We start from the raw sequence: 17,504 nt of genomic DNA on the forward strand, positions 1-17,504 counted from the left end.
ACTACCTACCAGGTCTGGGGAGCATGCACTAAACCTATTTTATGCAGTACTTTTGTCTAACCAGTGTTCCCCACAGGAGCCTTAGGTGTTGACTCTCTACCTATAAGTTCTACCAAACTATAGCTGACCCATCTCCAGAAAGAGGAACAAACCACACAAAAGGTGATAGGAGTACTCTGGGCTCCTGAGGGCCCAGGGGCTGTGGGTCACGTGGACACGCTGATGGACACCCCAGCCCAGCAGAATGCCCTGCCTAAACACTCATCTACACCCCACGCACCATCTGAGCTCCCTTCAGCCACCTGTCTGGCAGGAGGTCCTGGGTGACAGGTGAGCTCACCTTGCTGCCTCCGAGAGGACAGGTATCTCGGGCTGCCTCTTACCCTGGTGCCATATCATAATGGTGAAAAGTGCCTCACTCCTGACTCACTATAAGCCGAGAGAGCCTTGCGGGTGGATAAACACACATGCCACCTAATATTCCAGGGCTTGTGCCAGCTGCTCCAGGATGGGTTAAGATGGTACTGGGTGATGAGACCCTGGCCTTCTGTTTATTAAGGAAGTGTCTGCTCTCCTGCTGCTCTCTCCTCTGGACCCTTCTCACCCAGGGCACCGTGTCCCCAAGGACATTTCAGTAGGGCTGTGCTATCCTTGCATTCCCAGCTGCCAAAAAGTCTCTAAAACTGAACACCTAACCAGGAAAGACTATTTCAGCTCAGCCTCCCTTTCCATTCCCTTCCTCTTTTTCCCACTTTGAGGAAGGGCTATAGGCTTTGCTACTGGCCAAGGCATCTCAATGAGTTGGACTGGACTTCTTAGAAGGAATTCTTGTATAATCAAGGAGACTAGATTCCACCCAGCTCTGTTATTTACTAGCTGCATGGCCTTGGGCAAATCACTTAAACTCAGTTGCACTAGATCAGTCATGGCAAAAAGCTGTCAGCTGGGGCCTCCCTGGTGGCGCAGTGGTTGAGAGTCCGCCTGCCGATGCAGGGGATGCGGGTTCGTGCCCCGGTCTGGGAGGATCCCATGTGCCGCGGAGCGGCTGGGCCCGTGAGCCATGGCCGCTGGGCCTGCGCGTCCGGAGCCTGTGCTCCGCGACGGGAGAGGCCACGGCAGTGAGAGACCCACATAACGCAAAAAGGAAAAAAAAAAAAAAAAAAGCTGTCAGCTGCACCACCAACCTCCATTTCCTAGTCTGTGGCAGACACTGCTAATCAGTCACAGCACTCTTGCCTACTGATCCCAGGCACTGCCTAAGAAGCCTTTCAATCATGCATTCTAGGCAGCTGCTCCCCACCCTACAGTTGACAGTCCAGCTAAAAGCAATTTGCCATCCTGGAGCCAGCTCATTGTACTCAAAAGTCAAGTCCAGCAAGATCCAAGACCAACATGGGTAAGGCAGATTAGGAAAGCGTCTTTACAGTAGTAGGTTAAGTAAGTAAGTAAGTAAATAAATAAATAAATAAATAAAAGATATTTGAATGACACAGAAGTGCAAACCATAAAGGAAAAGACTGATACATTCAATTTATTAAAATTACTAACTTCTGTTCATCAAAGGAGGCCATAAAGAGCAGAAAGCTACAAATGAGATCTTTATACCACCAGCTACTGAAAAAATGACTCATAAAAATGACCAGAATATATAAAGATTTCTAAATAAAGTAGAAAATTTGGGAAAAGGCTCAGACAAGTACCTCACAGAATACAACTCTGTTTACTCCTTTACATACTGTCTGTTGTCTGTGGCCACTTTCACATTACAACAGCAGATTTAAACAGTTAAGACAGAGACCTTTTGGCCCACAAAGCCTAAAATATGTATCCGGCTGACTCCTGTAATACAGAAATGAAAATAAATGAATTATAGCACCATGCAACAAGAAGCATTCATCTCAGAAATACTGATTAAAATAATTAAGATGCAGAAGAATATGTATAGCATAATTTCATTTAAAACTGAAAAACATGATATGATTTGAGATATAAATATATGATAAAACCATAAAGAAAGGCAAGGGAAAATAATGTGAAATCAGGATAATAGTTGCCCCTGAAAGTAATGAATGCGGGCTCAGGTACAGAGGGACTCTCAAAAGTAAGGGTAAAATTTCTTTTTCTTAAACTGGGTGGAAGGTATCAATATTCTTCCTACTTCACATATCTTTTTGGCAAATGACAATGCCTGTCCTTTAAAATATGTTATTCTTTTCCCATCCCAACATAGTTTTAGCTGGACACATGGCATCCCAGCTAAAGACTACAATTCCCAGACATCCTTGCAAAGACATGTGGCCGAGTGACTAGATTCCACCAATGGGCTGTGAATGGAAGGAACTTGTACCACTCTGGGTCCTGTCCTTCGAGGGATTGGATATAGGCTTTTCTTCCTTTTGGCTGCCTTGGAGATGGGTCCACAAGTGGAAACCACTTGCTAAGGATGGCAAAGCCATCAACCAGTCCTGGATCACCTTAGACATATTGGACTGCTACATGAGAGATGAGAGAGAATTAAAGTTCTATCTTGCTTAGGTTTGAGTTTTTTGCTTTGAGGGAGGAAGGGAGTCTCTCTGTACAGAAGTTTAGCCTTACCTTAACTAATATAACATACTATAAATATTTTTCTGGATCTACTTGATGCTTACTTTTTAAAAAAAAATATTTTTTATTTATTTATTTATTTTGGCTGCGCTGGGTCTTAGTTGTGGCACGCATGTGGGATCTAGTTCTCTGACCAGGGATTGAACCTGGGCCCCCCGCATTGGTAGCACGGAGTCCCACCAACTGGACCACCAGGGAAGTCCCTTGATGCTTACTTTTTAAGGAAGTGTTTTATTTGTTTTCATTTTTATTTTTAAAGTGGATAGATATATAGTAAGTGCTGTCAACCCTTCAGGAAAGTTTTGTTGAGAAAGGGAGAAGGGTAAAGTAGCAGCAGCTGAACAGAGATAAAGTTTGGGTCAAAATACGTTTGTGGGGGCCTCCCTGGTGGCGCAAGTGGTTGAGAGTCCGCCTGCCGATGCAGGGGATACGGGTTCGTGCCCCGGTCTGGGAGGATCCCATATGCCGCGGAGCGGCTGGGCCCGTGAGCCATGGCCGCTGAGCCTGCGCGTCCGGAGCCTGCGCGTCCGGAGCCTGTGCTCCGCAATGGGGGAGGCCACAACAGTGAGAGGCCCGCATACCGCAAAAAAAAAAAAAAAAAAAAAAAAAAAAACATTTGTGGGTTTTTTAAATTAAATTCTGTTTGGGTGCAGATGAAAATGATCCAGCAGTGAGGAAGGGTTTGATGGGGTTGGAAGCAGACATGATACTATAGGAGTGAAGTCCCTAATAAAGAACGAGGAAGGCGACTCAGCGCAGAGATGGGGAGACCGGCTTTTTTTTTTTTTGCTGTACGCGGGCCTCTCACTGTTGTGGCCTCTCCCCAGACTGGCTTTTGATAGGAACAGAAATACCTCTAAGAAGAGTGAAGACAGAAAACAAGTAGGTAGGTTTGTGGATTCAACAGCAGGAGGTTTAGAAATTCCCCACTTGGGCTTCCCTGGTGGCACAGTGGTTGAGAGTCCGCCTGCTGATGCAGGGGACACGGGTTCGTGCCCCAGTCCGGGAAGATCCCACATGCCGCGGAGCGGCTGGGCCCGTGAGCCATGGCCGCTGAGCCTGCGCGTCCGGAGCCTGTGCTCCGCAACGGGAGAGGCCACAGCAGTGAGAGGCCCGCGTACCGCAAAAAAAAAAAAAAAAAAAGAAAGAAATTCCCCACTTGACTGCTTCTATTTTCTCAAGCAAATATGAAGCAAGGTCATCAGCCAAGGAGCAGGGAAAGAGGCTATAGGAGATTCAAAACTGCCTTCTGAAACACAGACGAAACCAGTGATGTAACATGATGCAGAGTATCTTAAATCAGTGGCTAACATTTTACTCTGTGGTACAACTCTAGCGGTTTTCCCTGGTGAATCAGGAGCAAGATGAAACAGCAACTAAATACTATCATTCCTATTTTACAGAGGAGGAAAGGGATGCTTAAAGAAGTTAGTAAATCACCCAAGGAGCTGATAAATGGTGCCGATGGGGTTTTACCAGGTCTGTATGACCACTGAACCTGTTATCCAATGTCTGACGAGCCAGAGCCCTGAACGAACAGTAATAAGGGCTCAGCACAGACAAGGCCATCTCCTGTGACTTCATTCAATTAACACTTCCCCAGCCAGAGGTCATCAAGTCATCGTGCCTGAGTGGCCCAAGGCGTGAGGCCACACGGGAAGATGTGTGTGTGTGTGTAAGGTGGAAGGTGGTTCAGGGGATACAAACAGCCATCAGAGTTCTTGGGCTCTAGTTCAAAACTATTCTTTGAAGTGCTCAAGAGTTGTTTTGTTTCAGAACACTAATGTATTTTGGAAAAGAAAAAGAATTTTTCAAGGCAAGTCATCTCTCATCCTCTTTCTTCATTCACAGGGCCAGAAAAGTGATATTTCTGGCATGGGCTAGAGGCGGGATACTCTATAAATACAAAGCCATTAAATCCCATGCAGCGGGAACCTGATCAGGGCCTCCTTTTAATTTCCTGACATGAGCTGGCCACTAACCCAATTACCCAGAATCCCTGGAGGAGCCCTCCGCCTTCCCAACAAGCACAAAGAGATTGAGAGCGTATTGCATGGATGTCAGCCCAGCTTTCTCTGAAATCAAATATCTTTTAGAAAACACTTGGGGAAAGGCAGACCAGGGGCTGAGGGGAGGAGGAAGTGAAGCAGGCCTGGGAGGCTGGTGGCCTGAGGGAGGTAAAGTGAGGTGAGCAGAAGAAGTTTGCAGGGACAGTCTGTGCGGGAAGATGTGCAGAATTCCCGGATGGACGGGTGCCCTCTGTGACATGCAGCAAATGGTTCTCCAGGTTCTCCAGGCTTAGAGGCCGTCAGGCCACACCCTCACCTATCTGGGGAGAGCTTCTCCATGGTCCTCCCAAGGGACCTTCTCATCCTCATTTTAGACCCCAGATGGGGTCAGCCTAAGGCGATGCCACCTCTAAGACTCCCACCAGCCAATCCAGGAGGAAAATCAAGGCAGCTGGACACTAGTATGCCCCAGCTAACACAATGGGCGCAAACGAGAGTATCTTTTTTTTTTTTTTTTGCGGTACGCGGGCCTCTCACTGTTGTGGCCTCTCCCGTTGCGGAGCACAGGCTCCGGACGCACAGGCTCAGCGGCCATGGCTCACGGGCCCAGCTGCTCCGCGGCATGTAGGATCCTCCCGGACTGGGGCACGAACCCGTGTCCCCTGCATCGTCAGGCGGACTCTCAACCACTGCGCCACCAGGGAAGCCCACGAGAGTATCTTTGAATCCAATACTACTTTAACACTCCCAGGAAGCTGACATTTTAAAGCTGTCCCACAGCAGATCTTACCAAGGAGTTGTCCCATGTGGTCCTCATCTTGACCTAGTGATAAGAGAGCAGGTTTCAACACCCCTGCTCCACAGGTGAAGAAATGCCGGCCCAGGCTCGTAAGTGAGAAATAATAGACACAGCAAGGATACCTAAGAGCCAGGAAGGGACACAGGCACTGACTCCTAGCCCAGAGCAGATTTTGTATTCAGTTTCTTATAAAGAGAATCATCACTCTTTTCTATGAAAATACAGATTTTCATACACGGGATTTGCTTGAAGCAAGACAGACCCTTGGACATCACCTGTGTTCCACAGCCGATGCTTCCAGAACTGACAGCAGCCTCGAGACAGAGGCTGAGCCAAAGAAAGCCCCACTTCTGACCTTTTCCCTGGCAGTTGCTGGGCCCCCTCCAAATCACGTGGCACTCTCTCAGGCTATTTTACTTAAGAAAGGAAAGACCAAATAAGGCATCCAGAGCTGCCGGACAGAAGAGGGAAACGGCGTTCTGATGTGTAGGTGAGATGGGGAGTGGGGGGAGGCTGGCCTTCCATTCTCCCCTTCTCCATCCCCCTCCCCCAGAAGACCCAGGACCCCAGCCCCTGGCTCCCGGATGTCGAGGAGCCTTGAAGATGTGGGGGGGTGGCACGTGGAGAAGGCTGGGGTCTGCCTTTCAGAGTCGGGTCAGAGTCTGAGGGAGACAGAGGGAGGCTGGGCGCCTGCACATGATGGGGGGTGGGGGGGACGGGCACCTAAACAAAAGCAGGAGCCAGAGCAGCTGCCTGGCAGGGACACAGGCTTCTCAAGGAGGCACGCTCCTCTTAAGGGGCTGGTCCCCGTGGAGCTTCAGATCCCAGGATCTTGCCAAGGCTCTGTACTGCGGGGAAGGGCTAAACGAAGGCGCTCGGAGCCTTTGTGTCATCTTCCCCTATTGGCAGCAGGGGCAGGGCAGAGCCGGGGAGGGGAGCGTTCTGGTGACCGCCCTTATCCTGGGGCAGAGATCCTGAGGGACCTCGGGCTGAGCCCCCGGGGAAGTTCACCTCAGCACACCTGCCCGGATCCCGCCAACAGCCTCAGATGCCCACCATGCATGTGCTCCCCACCTGAGGCTCTCGTTCCCCCAGCAGCCCACACCGTCATCCTGGGACACACAGCATCCATCTCACTCTTTTTAAGTAGCCGGAGGGGTGCCTGGCCTGCTGTTGCCGATGGATTGCGCCCCTGGCCACCTGCTTCCCTGCCTCTGTGGATCCCCTCATCATTCTGCCTTTCTGGGGCGCCACTGGGAAGTACCCCTGCTCTCTTCCCAGCACTGGGTAGCCCCTCAAGAGACTCTGCTCAAAGGTTGCAAGGTGGTCCAGGCATTTCAAGTGGCGGTCCCCACTTTTTCCTTATCTCTCCCTCCCTGCTCATAATCCTGGGGGGAGGGCGAGGTGGCCTGGGATTGGAAGCTTCCCCACCCCTGACCTGGGCCATGGGGAGCAGACACAGCAGACCAGGGAGAAGCTCCAGGCTCCAGGCTCTGGGACCAGCTCCCCTCAAACCAGCGTGAGTCCCTGCAGGACTCAATTTTGTCTCCCTTCAAATTCAGGAGTATATTGATAGCAATCAGCTTCTTCTGTGCCAAGCTCCACAGTCGCTGTGAGGTAAGCCAAGAAAGGCTACAAGCTCCAACCAGGAAAGGTTGTTGGACAGCTGGCCCCTGCCTGAGTGAGGGCCCTCACACCTGGCTTCCCAGAACATCCTTACAAACTTAAGAGCAGAGTCTCTCCAAGGCTGACAAAGCCTTCGGTTGCTTCTCAGCAGCATGCGGAGGGGGAAGTCAGGAGACCAGCGCTGAGGCACGCTTCTGAGGGCCTCTGTGCCTCAGTTCCCTCATCCGTGAACCCCAGGATGCTCTGGAGGAGCAGAAAGAACCTGGTACGGAAGACAGAGGACCTGCTTCAGCCACTAGCTGGGGTCACACCCTGCACAGAGGTAGACCAAAACTGGGGAGAATCAAAATGAACAGACACGGTCTTTCAGCAGGTCCAGCGCAGCCTGTTTCTAATCTAAGAAAGAGAGCTGTTTCTTCAGTTGGTCCCCTGGTGGAGCAGCTGGCATGTGAATAAGAGCTGAGGGGCCTCCTCCATCTCAAAAGGGTTGCATGAAACAACTAGTAAGAAATGCAGTTTAGGGGCTTCCCTGGTGGCGCAGTGGTTGAGAGTCCGCCTGCCGATGCAGGGGACACGGGTTCGTGCCCCGGTCCGGGAAGATCCCACATGCTGCTGAGCGGCTGGGCCCGTGAGCCATAGCCACCGAGCCTGCGCGTCCGGAGCCTGTGCTCCGCAACGGGAGAGACCACAACAGTGAGAGGCTCGCGTACCGCAAAAAAAAAAAAAAAAAAAAAAAAACTGAAAAAAAAGAAACGCAGATGTGCCATGTTGACAAAGGGGTGGTGGAGGAACCGGGCTCAGCTGAGGTGAAGGGGGCGCCCGGAATGGAAAACGGAGGGAGTCCCCGATTTCCACATTACAACAACGTCCAAGTCGTCCTACTAACAAAGCACCTTAGATTCCGGCCCTGTTCCCAGAGGGCGCCTGGAAGCCAGGATGGGAGGAGGGCCTCAGGCTCTTCAAGGCTGGGCTGGGCTCCAGAAGCCCCTCCCAATGAGGGCCTGCATTCCAGTCCTACCCCTTCCTCTTCTCTCCCAGCCCCTCTGGATCCGATAATCTGATCATCAGCACACACCTCTTTTCCTGACTCTTCTCATTTCTGGAAGGATCCCAGGGCCCAGATCATAAAAGCTGATCTATAGAAATTGCCACTGGCTCCCCTTGAAAGCAGGGGAAGGGGAGAAACACACACACACACACACACACACACACACACACACTACCCATCTCCAAAAATGGCACTAAACGAGACTCATCAGCCTGAGCAGATCAACAGGGAAGGTGGTGCGGGAGACCAGAGCCGTGCTGTCCTAATAATGAGAGCCACAGGTCACTTACAATTCTCTAGTAGCCACACTAAAGAAGGTAAAAAGAAGCTGTGATATCAATATCATAATATGTTTTGTTTAATCCAATATGTCCAGAATATCATCATCTCAATATGTAATCATTTAAAAAATTATTACCACGATATTTTACGCTCCTTTTTATCATCCTAGTAAGTCTTCAAAATCTGGTGTGTATTTTACACTTAGAAGATGTGGCTCACGCTGCCGTGTTGGATGGCAGGGCTCTAGAGGAGAAAGAGAGGCAAAAGGCAGAGAAAGGAAAGGGAAGAGAGAGGATGGGGCTGGGGGCAGGGGACAGGAGGAGGAAAACACTGGCCAGGTGACAGCCATGTCCTGTGCACCTGCTGGAAAACAGAGGTTGACCTTCGCAGGTGAAGGGTACGTGACGTGTCATTCTGGGCCTCAATGTCTCTGCTCTCTGCATGCCCACACTCCATGGGCCACTGAGACGTAATAAAGCATCCCAAGCCTTCCTTCCCAGGGTGGAGAGCGTTCTTGACCCCGACGAGGGCCTTCCCCAGAGCGCCAAGCCAGCTTTTCTAAGGCCCAAGTGGGATCATGATTCCCCAAAGGATCTTTAATGGAGAACTTCCAACTCCTGTTCCCCAGCAGCCTCCCGAGAGCGCGGAGAGCTTTAGCTGCACACGGGGACTGGAGGCTGCACACCTGCCTGCAGGGTGTGTGAGACAGGCAGCCCGGGGGGCAGGGCCTTCACCCGGGCTACAGGGAGAGACCTGTTCTCGTGCGCCGCTCAGGGAGAAGGTCCTGAGCTTGCTGGCATTTCCCGGGGGTCTGAGACTTCCCGTGGGGAGAAGAGCTTGCCCAGGACCCAGGCTTCGGTTCCGCCTTGCATGGCCAAGCGGGGCCTCTTACCTTCCTTCAGCATCCCCACTTTGAGGCATTTCATGAAGCGACAGGCCTGGCAGGACTTGCGCCTCCGTTTCGTGATCTCACACTCGTTGGTGGCCGGGCAGCTGTACTCAATGTTCCCTGTAAGCAGACACAGAAGGGTTGCCAGGTACTGCCCCCATCTGCCAGCCACAGGCTGGATGGGGATCCACCGACCAAATCACTACTCTCCAGCCCCGAGGTTCCCACAGGGCAGTGGTTCTCAAAGTAGGAGGTGCTCCGAGACACGTGTCAGGGTGTTTCCTACTCTCTTAAATACAGAGACCCCAGTGCCAGAGGTCGGCCAGGCAGCCACAGCTTTGAAGAATGGTCACCCACAGTTTTGAAGCCACCACTGAACTGGGACATCAAAACTCACTGAGCTGACATTTTATCCAAGCAGAGAAATTTTATCCCACTGCTGACCAAAACATCAGTGTGGCCCACCGGCCCTATGCCCTCTAGCCTGGGCCCCAACTCATAGGAAAAACCTCTTGGCAGCTCTGAGCCCGCAGGGACCAGGGCCTGCATCCCACATCCAACGGCAGAGGCCCAGGCCACCCAGCTTGGCTGACCTTGAGAAAATCACTTTCCTCTCACTGAGTTGCAGTTTCCTCATCTGCAAAATAGTGTGATATCTGCTAAATGAAGGATTGAGCAAGATCAGGTATATAAGATTGCTTTAAAAATTGTAAAGCACAGGGGCTTCCCTGGTGGTGCAGTGGTTGAGAGTCTGCCTGCTGATGCAGGGGACACGGGTTCGTGCCCCGGTCCGGGAAGATCCCACATGCCGCGGAGAGGCTGGGCCCGTGAGCCATGGCCGCTGAGCCTGCGCATCCGGAGCCTGTGCTCCGCAACGGGAGAGGCCACAACAGTGAGAGGCCCGTGTACCGCAAAAAAAAAAAAAAAAAAAAAAAAAAAAATTGTAAAGCACGATTTGACGTGAGCTGGTGATTTTTATAAGCACAGTTCATTGCTGCAGAGGGAAACTGTGATTAATTTTCCATGTCACCCCTTAACTGGGTGATAATAATGGCTTCCATGAACCTGATCCCATGCTCCTAGTAGGCTGTGAGCACCACGAAGGCAAAAGGTGTGCTGTTCATCACGTCATCTCTATTGCACTGAGATCAACCCCTGCTGCACAGACAGCATGCAAGACAAGCCTTCTGAATAAAAAATCTACCGAATCCTCCTAGCAATTCCATGCAGTAGGTACTGATACCATCCCCATTTTACAGATGAGAAACCTGAGGTTTACAGAGTGGTTCTGTGCAACGTAACTATATGAGTCTTCTTCAGGATGAGCTGATCTTTGAATGCTCTGGGGAGGCCATTGTCCCTTTTCAGCGCCTCTTCCTGGGAGGGCTGACAGCATGGTCGGGAGAGGCTGCAGCTGCCTTTCTAACGTAGGGGCGCAGCATCTGTCCTGAGTGCTCTTACGTGCCTGCACTCATGTCACCAATGTGCATTGTGCAGCTATAACAAGCCTGGAGGCCAAAGGAAAGGCAATGGGAGGGGGAAAGGGACTGGAATTGTTGGGGGTGGGCGGAGAGACAGGCAAGAGAAAGATACAAGTGCAGGACAGTGGACCACTGTGCTGTTTTGGATTTTATCATGTCTCCTCGGCCCCCGGCCCAATCAGTGCAGTCTGCTTGAGTCTGTGGTTTTCAGAGAACAGACTCTGAACTAGTGCAAACCTTTCATCCCAACACCCATCCAGCTGCCACCTTCTCAGGGAGCAGGGACAAGTGATGCCCAGCAAGCTGCTTGCCCAGATTCCCCTCCCGGGCCCAGCTCACCCAACAAGGACACTGCCTGGCACAGAGCAGCCTCCAAAAGGCCACTCTCAGCCCTGCACCGTGCTAGAAAGGACAGCTCCAGGCCTGCCTGTGCCCAGAACTGCCCCCCCAACACACACACATAACCCATCCACTTTAGCAGCAATAACAGCCACCTTCATTGTGCACCCACTATGAGCGTGACCTGCCTCAGCTCCCTCCATCCTCACGACAATCCTCTGGGACCCACCAGTGCCCCATTTTACAGACCAAGAAACTGAGAGTCAGGGAGCTGAAGTGAGTTACCCAAGGCCACACAGAGCCCCTGTGCCACCCCTGCACCCCACAAGAAGCTTGGGGACTTCAGACAGGCCCCTATGCTAACCCAGCTACTGAGGTGGTCTAGAGGAAGGGGAGAGGGGCTGTCCTCAGGTGTCCCTGTGCCTCAGCCTCCCCAGGCAGCGTTTGGATTTTCTGAGAACAAGCGTGAACCAGGTTCCACCACTGACAAAAGTGTTTTGAGGTATTGAAATGACTGAGCCCCAATTACAAGATGCCTAATGACACTGAGTACTCACAATGTCCCAGTGAGGATTCCGATCCTCATTTTGTACAGGTGAGAAAACTGAGGCCCACAGAGGGCGATTTGGCTGGAGCACCTTACAGATCGCTCTCTCTCTCTCTCTCAAGTCCAGCCGGCACCACCTTTCTGTGCGAAGGGGGGCCAGAGGTCATCCTCCGTGCTGGAGGATGGGAGGTAAGAGCAAAGGGGAGGAATAAAGATTCCGTGTGCCCCTCCCTTCTATTACCTGACCCTAACCGTTTCTTAGGTCACTCTCTTTGTGACCTCTTGGGAAATAATTTCAATATTCACATAGGCATGGTAAAATTAAAAAGAGAAACAGGGGAGGGATAAATTAGGAGCTTGGGATGTACAAATAAATACTATTATATATAAAATAGATAAACAACGAAGTAGGTACTGATCCCATCCCCATTTTACAGACGAGAAACCTGAGGTTTGCACAGGTTTAGCACCGGGAACTATATTCAATACACTGTAATAACCTATTACAGAAAAGAATCTGAAAAAGAATAGATATATATGTATAACTGAATCACTTTGCTGTACACCAGAAACTAACACAACATTGTAAAGAAAGAGAGAGAGAGAAAGAAACAGAAAGGAGGAAATCCCATAGGTAAGCTAGCTCATCCAGGTCTATCCCAGCTTAGAAGGTTCTGTAGAATTTGGCCCCGCCTCCACCCCACTCCCCTCCTCTCTCTCCAGCCTCACCTTCCCCATTGCTCTGCATAACTCTCAGTTCCTGGAACTCAGTGACCTCCTAGGCTCCCAGGCCTTTGCTGCTTAGGACAAGGCCACTCTGTTCCCTCCGCTTCCTCGCCTGGCCTGCCCACACCTCCTGGTCCCCTTTGGGAAGGTGCTCCTTCTCTCCATCACCCGGTCGCCACCGTGTGTCTCCTCCTCCCAGACCAGCTTGCCTCCGTAGTCCCAGTGCCTGTCACACAGCAGGTGCTCAACACACACAGAGCTAACACTGACGAGAGCTGGTGATGAAGCAGCTGAGGTTCTACTTTTCTTACGTTGAATCTTTAATTTTCCCAACAACACTGGAGGCAAACATCTTCCTCTCCATCTCCCAGACGAGAAAGGTGAGCAGAGCCAGGGCTGGAGACCAGGGGGTCCGGCTCTCCTCCGCTCCCCTGGGCGGCGAGCTTACAGGGCCTGGGGCCTGGGGACTCGGGCCGCCTTGGGAGGCCACTTGCAGGCGGCTAACTCTTCACGTTCACCGGTCTCAGCCCCCCAGCCAGCCTGCCAATCCCTTGAAGGACAGATCTTAGGTGGTCACTCCGGCAAGGGGTCCACAAGTATCTGTTGATTTGGCACTGCTGCTCCCCCAGGACAAGAGACTGAGCATTAACAAGAACCTAGGGATGTTCTTGACTCTGTGGGTGTGGCTGTGTGTGTGTGTGTGTGTGTGAGAGAGAGGGAGAGAGAGATCTAAGTTTATTTATTTATTTTTGTTCCTTTCAATTTGTTTTATGGCCCCAGCGGCTGGCTGCCAGCAAAGCCAGGCTGGTGGCCTTGCCTTGTAATTTCTGTAAGTGCCTCCTTGATAAAGTGATGAGATTAATTCATCAGAATTCCTGTGGTCTCTGGAGGGCAGTCTAGGGGAGCACAGGAGCAGGGAGGGGCGTGTACACACACACACACACACACACTCACTCACCAGGGGCTGAGGGGTGGCAGGGTTGGGGATGGGCTCTCACAGGACAAGGACACAGCCAACATCTAGCATAAATTCAGAGTTCTAACCTGGGAGTGTGCCCAGTATAGACATATGCAGACTCTACCTCAGGCAAATCATCCAACTTCTCTGGGCCCCAGCTTCCTCATCTGTAAAATGGGCACAACATGTTCCCAACTACACAGTCCTGCGGATTCAGCACATAAAGGGCTTAGAGAAGTGCATGCACTGGGTGGCAAGCAATCAAAGTGAACATGCTTATTTTTACATCCATCAGGGCTGCCAGGGTACATAGAGCCAGAAGACCCCAGGGTAAGTCCTTTCCAGGTGTCAGACCTGAGGCCAGCCACCCCTTCTGCCATTTAAGAACATTAGGACCAGGCTTCCCATAGAGAGACCTCAGAGCTGATGCTGCCTGTGGGAGGGAGGGAGTCAGGAATGATCTGGATTTCAGTGTGACCTCAAGGCACAGGGGAAATCCCCACCATCAACTCTCTTCAGTCCTGTGCCCCAGGAGGAGGAAAGCCCAGGGGCATCCCCATCAGCTGTCCTGAAATAGCTGCAGGAAAGTGGGCAGTCCCCTCCCTGGGGCTCAGGGATGGGGGCTGCAGAGCTTAGATAAACAGCTCTTGAGGAATTTATGGGCTCAGAGGCTGCTGGCTAACATCAGAGCCTGGATGGCCACCATTTTTAGCTCTGGAGTGACAGGGCTGGGCTGGGAGTCACTTGGTTCCACTCCCTTATTTATCTCACTCCTGGAGGACAGAGACTCTCCCTTTCATCTCTGCACGGTCCACTGTCCTCAGCTCTCCACCCTTCCCTCCTCCCTACCGTCCAGCCGATGATCTCATTCATGCCACGGGCTTCAGTTTATGTAATTGGCAAGGACAGGCGGCAAGAGGCACTGTCTGTGCTTCAAACCCTTATATCCATCTGCCTACTGGATACTTCCACCTGGAATTCCCTTGGGCTCTTCATACTTCCTCCACTTGAACCCATCCTCACCCAGACTTTCTCTTACTGTGTTCCTTGTCTCAGCAAAGCCATCACTAAGCCACCTGCCACCTGGGTCAGAAACTGAGGTGGCATCCTAGACTCATCCCTCTCCTTTACTTCTAAGGTCCTTCTCATCCCACTTGCCTGATATTTCCCGCCTCCTTCCCCTCCTGCCACAGCTAGTTCCCACGCCCGTCATCTCTTGCCTCTCCTCTAATGCACTTGCTTCCTCTTGTCACCATTGCCTTTCCAATCAGTCTACCCTCCACACCGCCCCTGGAGAGACATTAATAACTCCTGTGCAAAATGCCTTGATGGATCACCCACGTATGTCTGCATGGCTTCCCAGGAGCCCACTAAAGGGCAGTAAGGGAGTGAGAACATTCACAGAAGAATGAAGGAAGTCAAAACCAAAGTAACCAGAGGGGATTCCAGATAAGAAATAAGCCCTTGTACCGCAGAACCTCAAAAAGCCTCAGGTGTTGAAGACACAGTAGAAGATGGAGTGAGGTATGGGAGTAAAAATGGGAATTTGCTGGAAGTCTGTATTTAAGGAGTACTTAGCTGCCACTACAGGTGGCCACCAAGGATCTCCCCACAGCCTGCATGAGAGAAGCCAACTTAATCTCTGGAGAGTATAAGCAAGTGAATCCGGACTCAGGGACCCCAGGCAGAAGGGAAGCTGAACTTTCCCAATACTGCATACCAAAGAGTGAGACCGCCCAGCCCCACTCCCCAAGCCCACTCCCAAAATTCTAGCAGGCAGACATCTACTCCACACCCTCACTCCCACCCTCCACTCCCCACTCTCCTAGCCTGAAGATGGGAATTTATAGCAATCTTCTCTGGAAAAACAAATGGCATCAGAGAAAAGACCAGCAGGTATAGGGGCAGGACAGGAATAAAGACACAGACATAGAGAATGGACTTGAGGACACGGGGGAGGGGGAAGGGTAAGCTGGGACGAAGTGAGAGAGTGGCATAGACATATATACACTACAAAACGTAAAATAGACAGCTCGTGGGAAGCAGCCACATAGCACAGGGAGATCAGCTATGTGCTTTGTGACCACCCAGAGGGGTGGGATAGGGAGGATGCGAGGGAGGGAGATGCAAGAGGGAAGAGATATGGGGATGTATGTACATGTATAGCTGATTCACTTTGTTATAAAGCAGAAACTAACACACCATTGTAAAGCAATTATACTCCAATAAAGATGTTAAAAAAAAAAAAAGACCAGCAGATAAAAAATAAGCCAGGGCTTCCCTGGTGGCACAGTGGTTGAGAATCTGCCTGCCAATGCAGGGGACATGGGTTCAAGCCCTGGTCTGGGAAGATCCCACATGGGGAGCAACTAAGTCTGTGCGCCACAACTACTGAGGCTGCGCTCTAGAGCCTGCGAGCCACAACTACTGAGCCCGTGCGCCCTAGAGCTTGTGCTCTGCAACAAGAGAAGCCACTGCAATGAGAAGCCTGAGCACCACAACAAAGAGTAGCCCCTGCTCACCACAACTAGAGAAAGCCCATGCACAGCAACGAAGACCCAACGCAGCCAAAAAATTAAAAAAATAAAAAATAAAAAATTACCCTGTCAACATTTGTAAAATTAAAGAAAAAAAAAATAAGCCAAAGGAAAGCTCCTTCTATGCTTTTTATCCCTGTTTGCATTTAAGACAGCCAAGGATTATCACTACATCTATGAAGAGCTTCAATATAAAAACTAACCAAAATAAACAGGGGGGAAATTATGTGGGAAGAAACCAGGACAAAGCAAGAAGGAGAAATAAACCTCCACAAGCAATACTCAGTATACTGTTGACTTGAGAAGATAAAAATACTGCATTCATGAAACAAGAACAGCATGCAATAAAGTATAAAATGGAGTTCATAGAAATTAGAAATACAAAAAAATTCCAAAGAATCATCTAAGCAGCCACTCTAAACTAGAACAAAAAATCAAAGAGATGGACAATAAGCCAGAAAAGAGGTAAGAATTAGAAGATTGGTCCTGGAAACTCAATATCCAACCCTTAGGAGTTTTTGAAACAGAAAACAGTGGAGAGGAAGTTATCACCAAGGGAGAAAGGGAAGGCGAGAAGAGGGGAGGGACGAAAATGTCTAAGACCAGAAGAATATGGGTTTCCAGATCAAAAGGCCTGCTGAGAGTCCAGAAGAATGAATGAAAAAAGACCTGGACAGTATTATAGAGGTGGAGAACAAATCAGTGGCTGCCAGGGTCAGGGAGGGAAGAGAGAGGGAGGTGGTGTGGCTGTAAAAGGGTAGCACCAGGAATCCTGTGTAACGGAACTGTTCTGTATCTTGACTGTGGTGGTGCTCACAGGAATTTGCAGTGATAAAACTGCATAGAACACACACACACACACACACACACACAGATGAGAGTGTACAACTAGTAAAATCTGAGTCAGGCTGATGGATATCAATGCCAATTTCCTGGTTGTGGTATCTTGCTATATACAGTTATGTTATATAGCCCATATGTGTTATGTCATATAGCTACGTATAGTTATATATGCTACATTGTTATGTAAGATGTTACCACTGAAGGAAGCTGGGTGAAATGTATGGGATCTATGTACATGGAATCTCTGTAATATTTCTTATAACTGCATGGGAATCTACAATTACCTCAAAACAAAAATATAATAATAATAATAATAATAATAATAATATAGGACCTTCCCTGGTGGCACAGTGGTTAAGAATCTGCCTGCCAATGCAGGGGACACAGTTCAAGCCCTGGTCCGGGAAGATCCCACATGCCGCGGTGCAACTAAGCCCGTGCACCACAACTACTGAAGCCTGCGCGCTCTAGGGCCTGTGCTCTGCAACAAGAGAAGCCACCACAATGAGAAGCCCGCACACTGCAATAAAGAGTAGCCCCAGCTCACCGCAACTAGAGAAAGCTCATGCGCAGCAACGAAGACCCAATGCAGCCAAAAATAAATAAAATAAATAAATTTTAAAAGAAGTATCTGAAGGTACTAAAATAATAATAATAATATAAAGACCTATAAACACAACATAGATTTTTTATCATGGAAGACAAAAAAAAGATCCTAAAAACTTTCAGCAAGAGTGTTAAAAACAAGTCAAATACAAAGGATCAAGAATAAGATTGGCCACCATATCTCAAACCATAAGGGAAAAAGCCCTCTCT

General features: G+C 50.1%; 1 protein-coding gene and 1 non-coding gene across 4 annotated transcripts in view; both read right to left on the reverse strand.

Moving 5' to 3' along the window:
• Nucleotides 1-17,504, reverse strand: part of ESRRB (estrogen related receptor beta) — a 108,651-nt gene that overhangs the window by 25,313 nt on the left and 65,834 nt on the right. For 2 of the 3 annotated variants that reach the window (XM_060097990.1, XM_060097992.1), the window contains one exon: nt 9,261-9,377. The exons of the other annotated variant lie outside the window; for it this stretch is intronic. In XM_060097990.1, coding sequence (XP_059953973.1) covers nt 9,261-9,377 — 117 coding nt within the window. The remainder of the gene's footprint in view (nt 1-9,260; nt 9,378-17,504) is intronic. 3 annotated transcript variants of the gene reach the window in all.
• On the reverse strand, nt 2,730-2,802 carry TRNAG-ACC (transfer RNA glycine (anticodon ACC)). Its single transcript has one exon. It is a non-coding gene; the product is annotated as a tRNA-Gly (tRNA).

This window comes from Mesoplodon densirostris, chromosome 4, assembly GCF_025265405.1.
Source record: "Mesoplodon densirostris isolate mMesDen1 chromosome 4, mMesDen1 primary haplotype, whole genome shotgun sequence".
Classification (NCBI taxonomy): domain Eukaryota; kingdom Metazoa; phylum Chordata; class Mammalia; order Artiodactyla; family Ziphiidae; genus Mesoplodon; species Mesoplodon densirostris.